Source organism: Aulonocara sp. 'chitande type north' Nkhata Bay, linkage group LG18 (genome assembly GCF_057382095.1).
Source record: "Aulonocara sp. 'chitande type north' Nkhata Bay isolate Kocher_YH1m ecotype deep benthic linkage group LG18, A_spYH_male_GT1.1, whole genome shotgun sequence".
Lineage (NCBI taxonomy): Eukaryota > Metazoa > Chordata > Actinopteri > Cichliformes > Cichlidae > Aulonocara > Aulonocara sp. 'chitande type north' Nkhata Bay.
Window position 1 is genome coordinate 41,075,541 of NC_141361.1, and position 14,782 is coordinate 41,090,322.

The following is a 14,782-nucleotide window of genomic DNA, read 5'->3' on the forward strand; positions in this document are numbered from 1 at the left end:
CACACAGACACACACACACACACACACACAGACACACACACACACAGACACACACACACACACACACACACACACACACAGACACAGACACACAGACACACACACACACACAGACACACAGACACAGACACACACACACACACACACACACACACACACACACACACACACAGGTCTAACGGCAGCACCTTCCTCTCCCTCCTCACAGAACCTGAACTTTACGGGCTTCAGGAAGATCCTGAAGAAACACGATAAGATCTTGGAGACGTCGCGGGGAGCCGACTGGCGGGTGGCCCACGTTGAAGTAGCTCCGTTTTACACGTGCAAGAAGATCACCCAGCTCATCTCGGAGACCGAGGTACCTTCCACACATCCAAATTGAGACACGTCCCCTCGGCCACAGCTGCGGAGCTGCAATGCCGCTCCAATGAACGACGGGATGACCGACCTTCAAACTCTGTGTTTCAGGCGCTGGTCACCACGGAGCTGGAGGGCGGAGACAGGCAGAAGGCCATGAAGAGGCTGAGGGTCCCTCCGCTCGGAGCTGCACAGGTCACACACACAGATGTAGATTGTTGGTGTTCTGATCACTGCAGCTGTGTGCCTTTGATTTTTATGGCTCACTTCAAGTTTGTGCAAACAACAAACCTTTGCAGAAAAGTGCGTAAAACTGTGGTGCAGCATGCCGATCGTGCTGCAAATATCAGTCTTTATTGTCTGTCTAAATTCTCTCTGTGGAAATGTCACAGCAACGATCCAGGGATGCTCCTCTTTGTCCATAGTTATCTCTTTATTTTAGACCAGGTGGCGTCTCTGCTGCCACACCAGCCTCGGTCTCCATCTCACATCCTTTACAGGAGCATCGAGTTTCCACTGTGGAATAATGATGATTATCTGCAGCTCAGCGCTGTGAGAGGCGTGGTCTTTGTGATTGGGGCCGCCTTCTTCATCATGTACTTGTATGGTGATGACTTCTGTTGATGACCCCTCAGCTGCTGTGAGCACTGGCTGCCTTGTTAGCTTCGTTGTTAATTTCTCCAGATCAGAGAGGGTTAGTGACGGGTGGGCGTGGTTTTTTCAACCTGCGCGGGGTTTTAAACAAACAGCCCCTGAAGCTGCCTTATGACTCGATGCTGGGAAGCATTTGACCGGGTGCATCTGTTTTATGCTCTCAATACATTTGGATTTGGCCCTAATTTCATTTCATGGGTTCAGTTTCTTTCCTCCTCACCTCTGAGGCACGTGTTACAACAAATCCGCTATTGTCTTCTTATTTCCCACTTCTCCGTGGTACGAGACCAGGATCTCCCTTATCGCGTCTTCTTTTTATCAATCAAACCGTTGGTGATTAAACTGCGAGCTGACAGTTGCATTAAGGGCATCTTCAGAGCTGACCGGGAGCACAAAATACTTCTATGCTGACGACCTCCTGATGTCAGAGCCTTCATGCTCTCTTCCTCGGGCTCTCGCCGGTTTGAATGTTTTGGCCATATTTCAGGCTACAAGTTGAACCTGCATAAAAGTGACCTTCTCTGTGTCCACTCTGTAGCCAGGAAGATTGATGAAAGCTCTTTATGAAAGACACTTTGTCGCGCAGCTCGAGAGTACCAAGATCTTCAGAGATGGACCAGTTTACCGCTGTCATTAACTGGCTGCATCAGTCCTATCAAAATGAACATACGGCCCAAGTTCCTTTATTTGCAGTGTGTCCCATGCTACTTACCCAATAAGTATTTTATAACACTGACTAAGCATATCTCTGCATTTGTTTTTACTGGCAAAAGTCCACGAAAGATTTCATGCAGAGAACTAGGCCAAACTTTCAGTCTTGTTATTGGGCAGCAAATATTTGCTGTACTGGATGAGTAGTTCTACTGCAGAGACTCCAGCTTGGCTCCAAAGTGAGTCTGAGCTTTGTTGAGTCCTCTCCCATGTAACCTGTGTAACCCTGCATGACGCTCAGAATCTGCCTGCAATGTAGGAAAAGGTTGGGGTTACACTTAATGCCAATTAAAGCACCTATCAGCTCAAATCACATGTTCCCACCCTCCATGATGGACTTTAAAATACGGGAAAGTAAAGGCCTTAGAAATGGCAAAGAGCTTTTTGTAGCTGGGGTTGTTGCCTCGTTCACGCAGCTCCTGAAGCTGTTTAATGATCCTCAGCAACATATTTTCCACTATTTACAAATTCTCCACTTTGTAAAGAGCCGATTTCCTTCATTTCAGGAACTACCCGAGGAAACGTCTTTGGATAAAATGATTAATATGAACATTCATAAGAGATTAAAGGAATCTGCGCGATATTATTAGAGATCCTTCTCTCTCCATCCTTAAAGCACAGGGGCAGAGACCCTGGGATGACTCTGGCGATCTTCTCTCCAGAGGCTTCACTCTTCTTCTGTGTGCCAGGCATGAGCTGCAGTTCAAGGTCCTACACTGATTACATATCTCCAAGGAAAGGTTAGCCAAGTTCTCTGCAGGAGCTGAGCCCGGTGTGACAGATGTAAAGCAGCACCAGGTTCACGCCTTCATACTTTGTGGATGTGCCCCGATCCTTATGACTATTGGCTGTCTGTGTTTAGCACCCTTTCACAGATATAAACGTTAAATGTGATCCTCGTGCTCTAACGGCTGTCGTTGGGATGATGCCTGAAAACATCACTCTGCCAAAATACTCTTCACTTCTGTTGCCTTTGCTTCACTCATTGCAAGGCGCCCTATGCTTTGAAGATGAAGCAGGAAGCTCCTCCCACACGTGAACAGTGGCGTGCAGAGCTCGTCAGGTGTTTGCATTTGGCAAAGATGAGATGTACACTGGCAGGTTCCTTCTCAGGACCAGATAATATCTCTATATCACCATCATAGTTAACTGTACACTGAATGTCCCTTATGCATTTAAATATTTGTGTTTGTTGTTTGTTTGTTTTCCTTCTTTCTGTTGTCTTTTGGGGGTGTTGTAAATACTGAACAGCAAAGTACTGCATGTTCGAAGTGTTGCTGTTAGCTGCTGTGACTGAAAATAAAAGAAGAAGCAGAGCTGGTCGCGCTGCACAGCTGTGCAGGTGCTGTAACCGTGTCCGTGTGTCCACAGCCTGCTCCTGCCTGGACCACCTTCAGAGTCGGCCTTTACTGCGGAGTCTTCCTCGTCTTATTGGTCGTTGTGGTCATCACAGGTAAAACACAGTGACCTTTGTAACACTGAAGTGTCTCGTTTATACTTCCTGGAATCTGACTGTGTTTGTGGACAGGCCAGAAATATGTAAGTGTTATTCTGGTCGTCATGGGACGCGCGTGTCACAGGTGCTGTTTTAACCCAGACACTGGGCAAGTTTCAGACGGCTTTACAGTTTTTTCTGATTGCTTAAGCACATTTTTTGTAACTATTGGCTAATTTTGCAAAACTCTTCACACAAATAAGAAAACCTGTCACCCAATCATCAAAACATTGTAGTTCTCTTGCAAAAGCAAACACAGCTAGATTAACTCTCCACACCTTCGTAAAAATGGTGTTTCCGTATCAAACAGTACACACAAGCCATCATCTACTAAGCACACAATGCGCCAACTGCACACTGATGGTATGAATACAAAACACATCTGGCTTTTGCTTTCTCTGTGCACAAGGTAGGCTATGTCAGTTTGAGCTCATACTTCTGTCATAGATCCATAAGCATAGAGGGATCCAAACTTCAAGTACTGGTGTTTATTCAAACACATCAAAACAAACACAAGTGTTTATTTCCAAGTATAGGATTATTTGCAATCGCCATAATGACTATATGGGTTACTTGGTCTGCAGTGAACATGCTTCCTCTGCCCCAGCATCTGGTCATCTAGCAACTCTGTAAAGTAACAACTTCAGTATTTTTACATCAATGGTATTGGTGTGTTTCTCATTGGCATATGGCAGTGCTACAAATCTTAGTGCGAAGTGACTGTACTAACCGATTCTCATTTCAAGATGTCCTTATGGTGCTTGCTACAGTGTAGCGGCTCGAGTTAGGCTGGACCCGTTGGCCAGCTACCCTCAGGGTCATTCCACGGTTGATGACATGGTCCACTATTGTAGCTCTGATGTCATCAGCAATTCTATTTCTTACTCTTCTTACCCTTCCTCTCCCCCCTCCTCATCTTCCTCTCCCTCCTCCTCGTCTTCCTCTTGCTCCTCCTTGTCCTTGTCGTCCTCTTCATCCTACTTCTTCACCTCCACGTCCTCGGCCTCCTCTTCTTCTCACTCTTTCTGCTCCCTCCATTGTACTCCGCACACACAGCTTACCTGTATTATAGTGCTTAGCCTGATTGCAAAGTGAACTAATTATCTAAAGAAGTTTTCACATGTGAAAGTGTGCCAGACAGTTGGCAGATTAGTGTTAATGATAGCCATACATGTGTATACTTTTGCTAGGAGTGTGTTGGAAATTTGGTAATTGAGTGTTGTGCAGTGAATTGTGCCTACAGTTTTGCAAAGTGTGTGTTACAAAATTGCAAACTGAGTGCAAAGCAGTTTTTGTGCTTTTAGTTTTGCAAACTCAGTGAGTGGTTTTGCTATAAGTCTGAATAGTTTTAGAGATTGTGCTACAGGAATCACAGTTAGGGTTTAAGCATTCAGAAAAAACTGTAATGCTTTGGCTCAGGGCTGTCACACTGTGGGCCACAAACAGCCCACGGACCAGTGACGCGCCCCCTACTGTCAGTGTGAAGACGTCACATATTGAACTGTTTTTCTACACGATAAAGAAAGAAACCTGTCAGCACGACTCTTTGGATTTAACTGACATACCCGTCCAGTTTTTGTCTCCTATAGTAGAAAGTCCAGAGTCCATTATTATTATTATTATTATTATTTCTATAACAATAATAATAATAATACTTTATTACGCCACAGGAAAAAGGAGACTTTTGTGAGAGAAGGGAGAAATAAATGATTCTGGAATATCAGCATCCTGGTGGGAGGTGAGAAAGATGGAGCAAGCGTGACAGCACTACAGCGGTCTGTAAAGTTAGTGTTACTACAGTCGTATTATTAAGGCATCAGGTGAGAATGAAGAGAGAGACTAAAGTATACACCACAGTAACTCACCAGTAATACATTTCTGTGAGTGTGAGGAACAGTAGTGTGTAAAGTTGTGGAGGGAAAGACCAGTGTTGTTTATGCAGCACCCTAACAGGCGCCTCAGGGTGCTGCACATTGTAAGGTAGACCCCACAATGACACATGCAGAGAAAACCCAACAGTCATGTGACGAGTGACAGTGGAAGGAAACCTGCAGTAGGACCAGGCTCAGGCTCCTTCCTGCTGACATCAGAAACAAAGATTTCATGATTTCCACAGGAACAGGCAGGAGGTCGTAATTATGAGTGAGCAGCACACTTCCACCTCTGATAAGCATCTTAAATCTGCACAACAACGGGAGCAGAAGAAGGACGAGCAGAGAGATGATTGGCCTTTCTTTGTATTCACTTGTGTTGTTGTGATTGTTTAGTTGTGTTTTGGGGGTTTTAGGGTGACTTGTAACAGTATCCACAGGAAACAAATGACTGACGTGCCGTCCCATCCTCCAGTAGAACCATCATGAATGTTGGTTTCCACTTGTTGTTGTGCAGATACACAAAAGTCTGTTTGCAGACATGCTGCAGACTCCTCACATCAGGCACTTTGTTTTTGCTCTGTGCAGTTTTGCTCGGTATTGATGGTGCTGTCTCCTGATTGGTCTTTGTCATTAGTAGCTGTGGGGACAGATCGTTCTGATGTTTGGCCTATGGTCCGAATCTACAGAGGAGGCTTCCTGTTAATAGAATTCCTCTTCCTGTTAGGTATGGACACACAGACACTCTCACACTGTAGCTTATGTGCCAAGTTTGGAGTCGAGTTAGTCATCAACTCATATCAGAGACAGGAAGTTAAAAAAACAACTCTTTTGTCTTGTAGGCATCAACACTTACGGCTGGAGGCAAGCAGGCGTCAACCATGTGCTCATATTTGAACTGAACCCCAGAAACAACCTGTCCCATCAGCATCTGTTTGAGGTCAGAGGTCAGATTGAACCAAAGAAAGAAGTCGTGTTCTCATAGAGATGATTTAACGATCTGTGGGCCGTGGCCCCCTCCACGGGGAGAGGATGCTGACTGAGTCATTGTGTGTGCAGATTGCAGGTCTGCTGGGGGTGCTGTGGTGCGTAAGCCTGCTGTCCTGTCTCTTCAGCGACAAGATCCTGGTGCCGATGCAGGCCAACCCTCTGGCTCTCTATGGGCTCTTCTTCCTTTTCCTCATCAACCCCTTCAAGACCTGCTACTACAAGTCACGCTTCTGGCTGCTCAAACTTCTGGTAATGGCCCTGACCAGAGTCTTTACATCATACCTTTTGTGTGGTTAAGCTTTTATTCTGAAGAGGGCTCTTCCTGTGACGTCTTCCTCCGCAGTTTCGAGTGGTGACGGCTCCGTTTCACCGCGTTGGCTTTGCAGACTTCTGGCTGGCTGACCAGCTCAACTCTCTGGTGGTGGTGCTGATGGACCTGGAGTACATGATCTGTTTCTACAGCTTTGAGCTGGACTGGACCAAACACAACGGGCTCATCAGCAGAGGTGAGGCTCCGAGATGCTCGCTGCTCACGCGCACGTGTCGGAGCAAACCGGTGGCTAAATGTCGTCCTCTTCAGGTAACGATGTGTGCAACTCGTACTCGTATGGCGTTCGGGCAGTGATCAAGTGTCTTCCTGCGTGGTTCCGATTCGTCCAGTGTCTGCGCCGTTACCGTGACACCAAGCGGGCCTTCCCTCATCTGGTTAATGCTGGCAAATATTCCACCACCTTCTTCGCTGTTACCTTCTCCGCCCTCTACAGCACACACAAAGGTAGGCTGACAGATGCCGTGTTATAAGGCAATGCCATCCTGAGCTCATTCTCTCCTCTGTGTTGTTATTATGGGATGGAGCTCTAATGGCAGGCTGTAACTGGAGAACACTCTGATGTCCCGCCCACAGACGCAGGCTCGGAGGCCCAGATCTTCTTCTATCTGTATATTGGCTGTTTGGCGCTGAGCTCGTGTTACACTCTGGTCTGGGATCTGAAGATGGACTGGGGACTGTTTGACCGCAACGCGGGAGAGAACACCTTCCTGAGAGAGGAGATAGTCTATCCACACAAGGTATTACACCACACAAAGAAGCTGCAGCTCCTCCTGTGGCCACTTTACAAAAGTCGGTGTCCAAATGTCAGGACTTCAGGCTGAACTAAGCAGGCTTGCTGCTGCTAACCCTGTCATCCACAAATCAACAGCAGCACGTGTTGTTATGTAGTCACACAGCATGAATGTGAAGCGCGTGCTCTGTTGTGCGTCCTCCTGCAGGCCTATTACTACAGCGCCATAGTAGAGGACGTGCTGTTACGCTTCGGATGGATCTTAACGGTCACCGTCACCACGCTCGTCACGTTTGACGGCATCTCTGACATCTTTGCTACAGTCCTGGCCCCGCTGGAGGTCTTTCGGTACACAGTCTTTTTTCTTTATTCATCCCTTTGGTTTTTCTCATAGTTCATTCCTAACTTTGTGTATCTGCAGGGCCTAGATCAGGAAGTGATAAAGTAACAGAAACTCAGTAACGGGTTAATGTGTGATCCTTGTAGGCGCTTTGTGTGGAACTTCTTCCGCTTGGAGAACGAACATCTGAACAACTGTGGTGAATTCAGAGCCGTCAGAGACATCAGCGTGGCTCCGCTCAACGCCGACGACCAGACCCTCCTGGAGCAGATGATGGACCAGGAGGATGGCGTGAGAAACCGACAGGGCAAGAAGAGCTGGAAGAGGAGCTACAGTATGAGCCTGCGCAGGCCACGCCTGGCCTCGCAGTAAGTCTTTTCCCCGTCTGTCTGTCCTGCTGAGTGCAGGCGTGGGACCCTCAGTCACGGCAGAGGAGACGCATGTTTCATCAGCGTGCACAGAAGGCCGTCGACCCCACGTAGAACAATGTAGCTTCATGCAAAACAGAGAAACTGCAACGTCATTTATTATAGATACAGTCAGCGCAGTGATCTGTGGGGGGGTTAGCTCGTGGTCCTGCAAAGGTTAGCTATCTCAGGTAGTTGTTTACTTGCATAGCAATCTGTTTCATGGTAAAACCACAGCCTGATAACCTGTGAAGACCTATTATGTTCACACGTAAACCGCTGACTCAGAAAACAGATGATTGGATGTTTAGAGGTAAAATCTTGTGTTTGTCTCAGGTTTAAAGCATTCAGTCATTCTGTGATTGCAGAGGAACATCACAGACACATGTGGCGGCGCCTCAGTGTGCAGAGGCACCGCCACATGTGTCTGTGGCAGCTAAAGTGAGAACTGAGTGACGCTGGTGATCCACGGGCCTCCTGCAGCCTGATTGTATAGACAGTATGTTTGATGCCACCTAATTTACACAGTGTAGATCCCAGTGCATACATATCCAGTATAAACATATTACACAAGGAAGATGTGAAAGCAGTGTTGAAGCCACACGACACACGGCTGCGTGTTCAAAGGGCCGTGGCTCCGACACGCGTGTCGCAGCCACGGCTGTGCGAACACGCCTGAGACAGACGACATTAGCTCAGTGATCAGTCGTGGACTTGAGTTCCCACTTTAAGAGCTTCCTTCCTGTTTCTCCTTTTAGGTCCAAGACTCGTGACACCAAGGTTCTGATAGAGGACACGGATGATGACTCCTGACATCAGGCCACGCCCCTCGCCTGGGTCCAGAATTTATTCAAAGGAGGAAACTCCACCTCCTAACTGAGGATTTACCCAGAGAGTGGGCGTTGAGCTCCCAACCAGGGATGAGTTTGAAGCTCGTACCTACGTCATCTTGTTTTTCTCTGCTTGGGTTCAGGACTGCTCGGACGGATGAACTCTGACCTCTTAAACAAACAACCCAGCTACGTGTCCAACCTGCTGTCAACACTCCCCGATGGTGGGCTTATCACTTAAACTCTACTTTACCCAGGCAGCCTCCCAGAGGTGGATTCTTAAACTACACCCACTCCTCCACCGCTGCTCGGGCTCTTCTCGAAGCCTCAGCATAGCACGAGTGAAACACCAGTGACATTTTCCATTTCCCAGTGCCGTCTCAGTGCCACACCACTCCCATACAGGGAGAGGCCAACAGTTTAAGCCTGTTGCTGTCCTTTGGCCATCAGCATCCCCCGCTCCCAGCATCCTGGAAACGACTGGGCAGAGGCCTGTAGTAGGTTATGTAGTAGCTGCAGAAATTAGGAACCACCCTGTACTTTGCCCCTCGGAAGGAAAGCAAAAACACCACAGGGGTTAAAACGAGTCCTCCTCAGCAGACGGTGCTGATGGACATCTGGTAACTGTGGCGTCCCCGTGCTGTTCAGCTTGATCACTCAGTCATCACAGAGCTGCCTACCTGCACCTTACATGCTTTAGAAACATGCACTTTGTAGGAGCGTGAGATGGAGGCCCATCATGTCTCGACACACGGACGGTGATTTTAGTGTTTCATCGTTGGTGGACGTGCAACGCTCAGCCATTATTCACTATAAGGAGACAGAAACGTGGCTTTTTCTTTGTACCTGTTGTTGTAAATGTACCACGGACCAAAGTTCAGTGTGTGTGGAAATATTTAGTGAGTGCCACACAGGAAACACACTGTGTAGTGCTGCCGGCTGTTCAGCTGTGGAGAACGACCATCATCCTGTCGTAGTTCCCACTCACCCGCCCCGGGAAATGGTTTGAATGTACATCACATTATCCGTATAGGTGTAGATCTGCCACCTCGTCGGGTTTGAACAAACTTGTGTTGTCCCCTGAAATCGTGATTTGAAAACCTGAAGACTGTTTGAGTAGAAACAGTTGGTTTGTGCAACATGTCGTCTTTGGGCTGGTTCACTGAAATATGAGGGTGGAGACGAAGGCAGAGGTCACCTGTCTGTCATCAGTGTCTGTCTGTCAGCAGGTGGTGTACTGAAACCTGCTTGGCTACGTGTATGCTAACTTGGGCGTGACTGGGCTGAAGCTTGACAGCAAGAAATGCTGCTCTGAAACAAAGTGTGTGCAGCACGAAGCTGTGAGTCTTAAGAAGGAACAGTCTTAGTTGTTGCCTTTTTGACCTTCCTGCAGCAGGGGAGCGATTCCTGGTTTGTGCGCCATCATCAACAGGTCGCACACATCGGTCTGTTTTCACTGCTCGTTTCTGCCTGATGATGTTTCTTAGAGACGGGACAACACTGGAGGAAAGGCTTTCCTAAACGTTGCTCTTCACGTTCCAAAAGTCGTCAGCTCCCTTTTGCTTCGTGCTTGGATGAGATCGCGTCTGACGACAGCTTCGACAAAGTGTTGCTGTCTGTGCTTTCATGAGGCGGCGGTTCGTTTTATGTACTTAGTTTTAATGTTGTGTGCATGCATTTGGAAGTCCTGGCGTGTGATGGCCTAAGACTTGTGTGCACTTTTTTACTTTTCTCTGCGGAGGCTCGTTGTGATGTTTCTGTTCTGCTGTATTTGCCTCCGTACAGACTGAGGCTCTTTCAATCCTCACAATGCATCCAAATACATGTTTGCGTCTTAATGTTTTACATTTGGGAAGTTCTGATTTGGATCCTCAGTTTATTTCTCAGCTGAAATAAGAAGCACGTTAGCGTTAGGCTATCGTCGGATAACAACATTCCCATAGTTTCTGTTTTTTCCTTATTATTGAGCTAAAATAAAGACAAATAGATTCCATAGTATATAAAAGTTTGTACGTCTGATGCTAATTATCATTTATGATCACCATCACACGCTGTCTGAGATTTGTCCACCACATTAAACATGATTCCACTTCCAGTCACCAGATTAAAAAACAGAGCGTGCTCCCTGATTGGTCGGTGAGTGCTTCCTGTTAGCTGTCATGTTGCTACGTGACTTCCCTGTGATTGCCAGGGTTGCTCGCAGTTTGCCTGGAATATGCTGACTTAGCAGTTTTCTAATTACCTCCGAGCTGTGGGAAGTGTGTCCCGTCTGGAATTGGAGAACTTTTTCCTTCAAAGTAAAAGCTGCGCCTCAACACATTTAAGGTGCAGCTATTACTCTGAAGGTGAACGTTGTGTTTCCAGTCGCACTTTTCACATTATCAGTTCTGCAGGGGGCGTGGCCAACAGGTGTGTGCAGACACGTCAGCATCTTCCATGCAAACTGCAGACTAACAAGCACTACATACCTGTGACCAGGTTCACCAACCAGCTGCTGGTGACCTGATGGTCACCTGACCCGACCGTGCCGTGAGGCTGACGGGCTGTCACCACATGGTCACTTTTTATGAAATGAAACAGTAAAAATGATCTGCAGAGACCATGGCTGTGCTAGCTGTTAGCTTGTGACAGGAGGTGTAATGCTTCAGCCCGACTGACTGATTTTACTGCATCACTTTTAAAATGCCTCCGTGTAGCTGACAGTCCAGGATTGGACCAGGATATGATGCTTCTGTTTCCCAACTACAACATGGAGCTCTGGCAGGTTTGAGTATGTAACAGTGTTCATACTGGCTCTATAAATGTGGAGTCAAACCGACCTGACGGTGCGTTTCCCTACATCCTGTGTCTGCTTTCAGTTTCAGCGAGCGCTCCGGGAGCTCGTCTGCTCATTCCTCACGCACACATTCGTGCACTCTAACATTCCCACAGCGACCCTTTGAAAACCTCGTTTCCTGATACGTTTCCAAGCATTTGCCGACTGTAGCTCGAGCTCAGGGTTCATGTCCGTCACAGACGCACTGAGCGTGACAGGGTCGTCCTCGGGTAACCATCAGAGAGCAGCACATGTTCGTCCGACACAGTCGCTCCACCCAAAGACGAGTCAGTCCCGTGTTCGTACTGTTACTTTGTAGCTCCTCAGGTTTCACATTGACACACAGATTAAAATACAGTGAAGCCATCGATGCATTGTGAACAGTGTGTTTCACATTGGCAGGAGAGTGGGAGACGCAATGTGATGAAGATTTTGTACTCAGGATATTGTGAGCACACTTGCACCTTAACATGCTAACTCACGAGCAGCTGCGGAGCCCCGACTGCGCGCAGCCCCCCATCACCCCGCGTGCCCTTTCCGTCTGTTTGCCTCCTGTTGTGCATCCGAGTCCAGGACCAAATAACATGTTGTGATGCAGAAAGTCTAAGTTGGGCTTCTTTTCATGTATTTACATTGAATGCATCAGTTGCTTCATGATTTCAGCTGCAGGCTGACTTGGCTGTAGCTTTATTTTACACTCCGTTTTTATAAGCCTGTGAGACTTTAAAAATGTTTGATGTTATGACAGACAGGTGACGCCCTCCACCCTGATGAAGCTGCCCGGCAGTAGAGTGTAGGCCTGGGCCACACTTCACTATGATGTTGGGATTGTCAGAAGCGTGCCACCAAAAGCCAAATCGAATGTTTGATCTAGTTTGTGATTTTTTTCCCTTTTTTTGTTCACATATTTTAATCCATGTTGAAATTTAAATGTTAATTTTGGTCAAAATGTTTTGGATGACATTATACATTTGATATGTTTCACGGTTCAAATAAAACGTTGTATAGAGACCTGTGTTAATATTTCATACCTCACCAAGTGGGAGAGTCGATAGCCTAGAACGGTGGAATCTGCTGTTTTGGAGAATGTCTGAACCCTCGGTGATTTCCCAACATTTCACACTGGACAGCTGACTCTGAACAACATGTCAGTAAAAGGAGATCAAAGGTCAAAGACTTGAGATTCTGTTGGTTTTCTCCTGGGCAGGAAAATGAGGTTGTCTACACAATATTAGCTGGTCACTCTGTCAGGTATTTTCCATCATCTTGGCCAAGAGCTATGTTGTGTTAGGTGTGTTCTTTGACCATATACTGTACATAACAGAAGCATGTAACCTCTACAGTTAGTGAAGCATCACTTCCCCATTCACCCATTTCCTTATCCTCTTGTCCCACCTGGGGGAGGTCCATAACTGGGCTAAAGGTCATTAGCTTAGCAGCCAGATGTCACATGGACCGAGGGGTGATGCACACTCAGACAGTAGTGACTTATAAGTCACACAGTAAGACATGCCTGGATTTATCTTCCTCCTGGATTCTAATGGAGACCGTGATGAAAAAATGAATCTCGTTTTGTATTCGTCAGTGTGTGAAACTAGCCACTGGGACCATGAACTCATCAGGAAAATGTTTACTGTGGATGTAGCTACAGTGATGTCACCCTTTGAGCCAGGAGTTTCTCACTTTTCCTGGGCCATTGGTTTGCAAAAAACCTGAGGCGGGGCTGGGGGGTTCTGATTGTCATCAGCCAATGATAACACACTTTGAAACGTAGTATGACCAAGATTTGCAAACTAAATTTTTTTTTTTATTACATTTGACCCAAAAGCAGTGAATGAGATCATAAACTGGGTATGAAGGTGTGTGCAGAGGTGGAGGCCGCCACTTTCCCAGCTCTGGGAGGCTTTTTGCAACCACAGCTATTGCCATCTGGTGGCCTAAAATAGAATGCAAGTTTTTAAGCACTTCTGCTTTAGCTTAATTTTTCTGACACAGATGCCATGCCCAGGTTTTATCTGTCTAATCCCCCTGTGCTGCCAGCGAAGGATCGAGGTTTGTGTGTTTCAGGTCACACTGTATGTCATCTGGACCCAGCATTAGACCAGCACAGAGGATTCTGTCAAGAGCAACACTTTCAACAGAATTGATTGTGATTGGATGCTAAGTTGTAATACTCCTTGAATGAAACGCATGAAGATTTCTGTAGAGGAAGCAGCACGGCTCGTCACTCCCAGGTGTCTTTTTAGCTGCAGTAACAGGTAAACAGGGTTTTTATGAATGAACTTTTGCAAACTCATTTTCCTGCAGCAGCTGAGTTTTCTCCGAGGCATTTATTCTTCAAGCAGCGGGATCTTATTTTTCTCAAAACCTTTCAACAGTTTGGTAACACTCCAGTCTGCGTGGAACCCTTACTGGCCGGTTCTGTTAGATCCATTATCATCCTCCAAGAATCTCCACACCAATGGGTCCGCAGCATGGAACATTGCACAGGACAAAGATCGAGGGACATGATTTGTTTTACACATTTGAATGTATTTTTACACCAAAAACGTGCATTTTTTGGTGTGATTGGTTAAAATGTGGAGTGATCTGAGACACTAACCTTCTAAATGTGGCACATGAAGAAGGTTGGCTCGAACTATCTTGGAGACCATATGGATGAAATAAGATTTACACAGGAATAAAGCCCTAATCGGGCTCATCCCCAACTACCAAAACAAGTGTGGGTTTTTGTTTGTTTTTTTACAACTGTAAACACTTTTAATTTGCATTGTGACCCAGAACCATTTGGTTTTACATTATATATGGATGAACATACTCATTAGAAGCATTGTATAATCAAAGACTGATCTGTGAGTGTTGTCTTGTATGTACAGTAGTAGCGTAATGCTACAGGGGCACCTGGTTCACCAACTCCTGTTACACGTTTTTCAGTAAAATGAGCTAAAGCTGTAACTTGTTTCTGACTGCAGATCTTTTTCTTCCTTACATTTCAGTCTCCTTCACCCCTGAGCCTTCCTGGCTGAAACAGAACCACCACACGGCCACAGACCAAATCTAAGTTTAGATTGTGTCGGCAGGTTAAGATACAGCGAGTTACAGTAATCCAGCTGAGATGTAACCAGGCATTGATGTTAGTTTAAGTTATTTTTAGAAATGAGCTACAATGGTTGCAAAGATTTCTGATTTGATTTCTAAAGGCACTATCAACATGAAATTATCACCACATGTCAGTAACAATCCATCCAATC

General features: G+C 46.5%; 1 protein-coding gene across 2 annotated transcripts in view; it reads left to right on the forward strand.

The window, feature by feature from the left end:
- Window positions 1-12,540, forward strand: part of LOC147309277 (solute carrier family 53 member 1) — a 38,472-nt gene extending 25,932 nt beyond the window's left edge. The window contains exons 5-16 of one of the 2 annotated variants that reach the window (XM_086273241.1): window positions 209-358; window positions 469-552; window positions 3,094-3,175; window positions 5,726-5,815; window positions 5,931-6,028; window positions 6,148-6,327; window positions 6,422-6,584; window positions 6,659-6,853; window positions 6,983-7,146; window positions 7,348-7,487; window positions 7,626-7,847; window positions 8,645-12,540. In XM_086273241.1, coding sequence (XP_086129367.1) covers window positions 209-358; window positions 469-552; window positions 3,094-3,175; window positions 5,726-5,815; window positions 5,931-6,028; window positions 6,148-6,327; window positions 6,422-6,584; window positions 6,659-6,853; window positions 6,983-7,146; window positions 7,348-7,487; window positions 7,626-7,847; window positions 8,645-8,699 — 1,623 coding nt within the window. In that variant the 3' untranslated portion in view covers window positions 8,700-12,540. The remainder of the gene's footprint in view (window positions 1-208; window positions 359-468; window positions 553-3,093; window positions 3,176-5,725; window positions 5,816-5,930; window positions 6,029-6,147; window positions 6,328-6,421; window positions 6,585-6,658; window positions 6,854-6,982; window positions 7,147-7,347; window positions 7,488-7,625; window positions 7,848-8,644) is intronic. The other variant, XM_086273242.1, reaches the window with a different exon arrangement.
- Window positions 12,541-14,782: the final 2,242 nt, after the last annotated feature.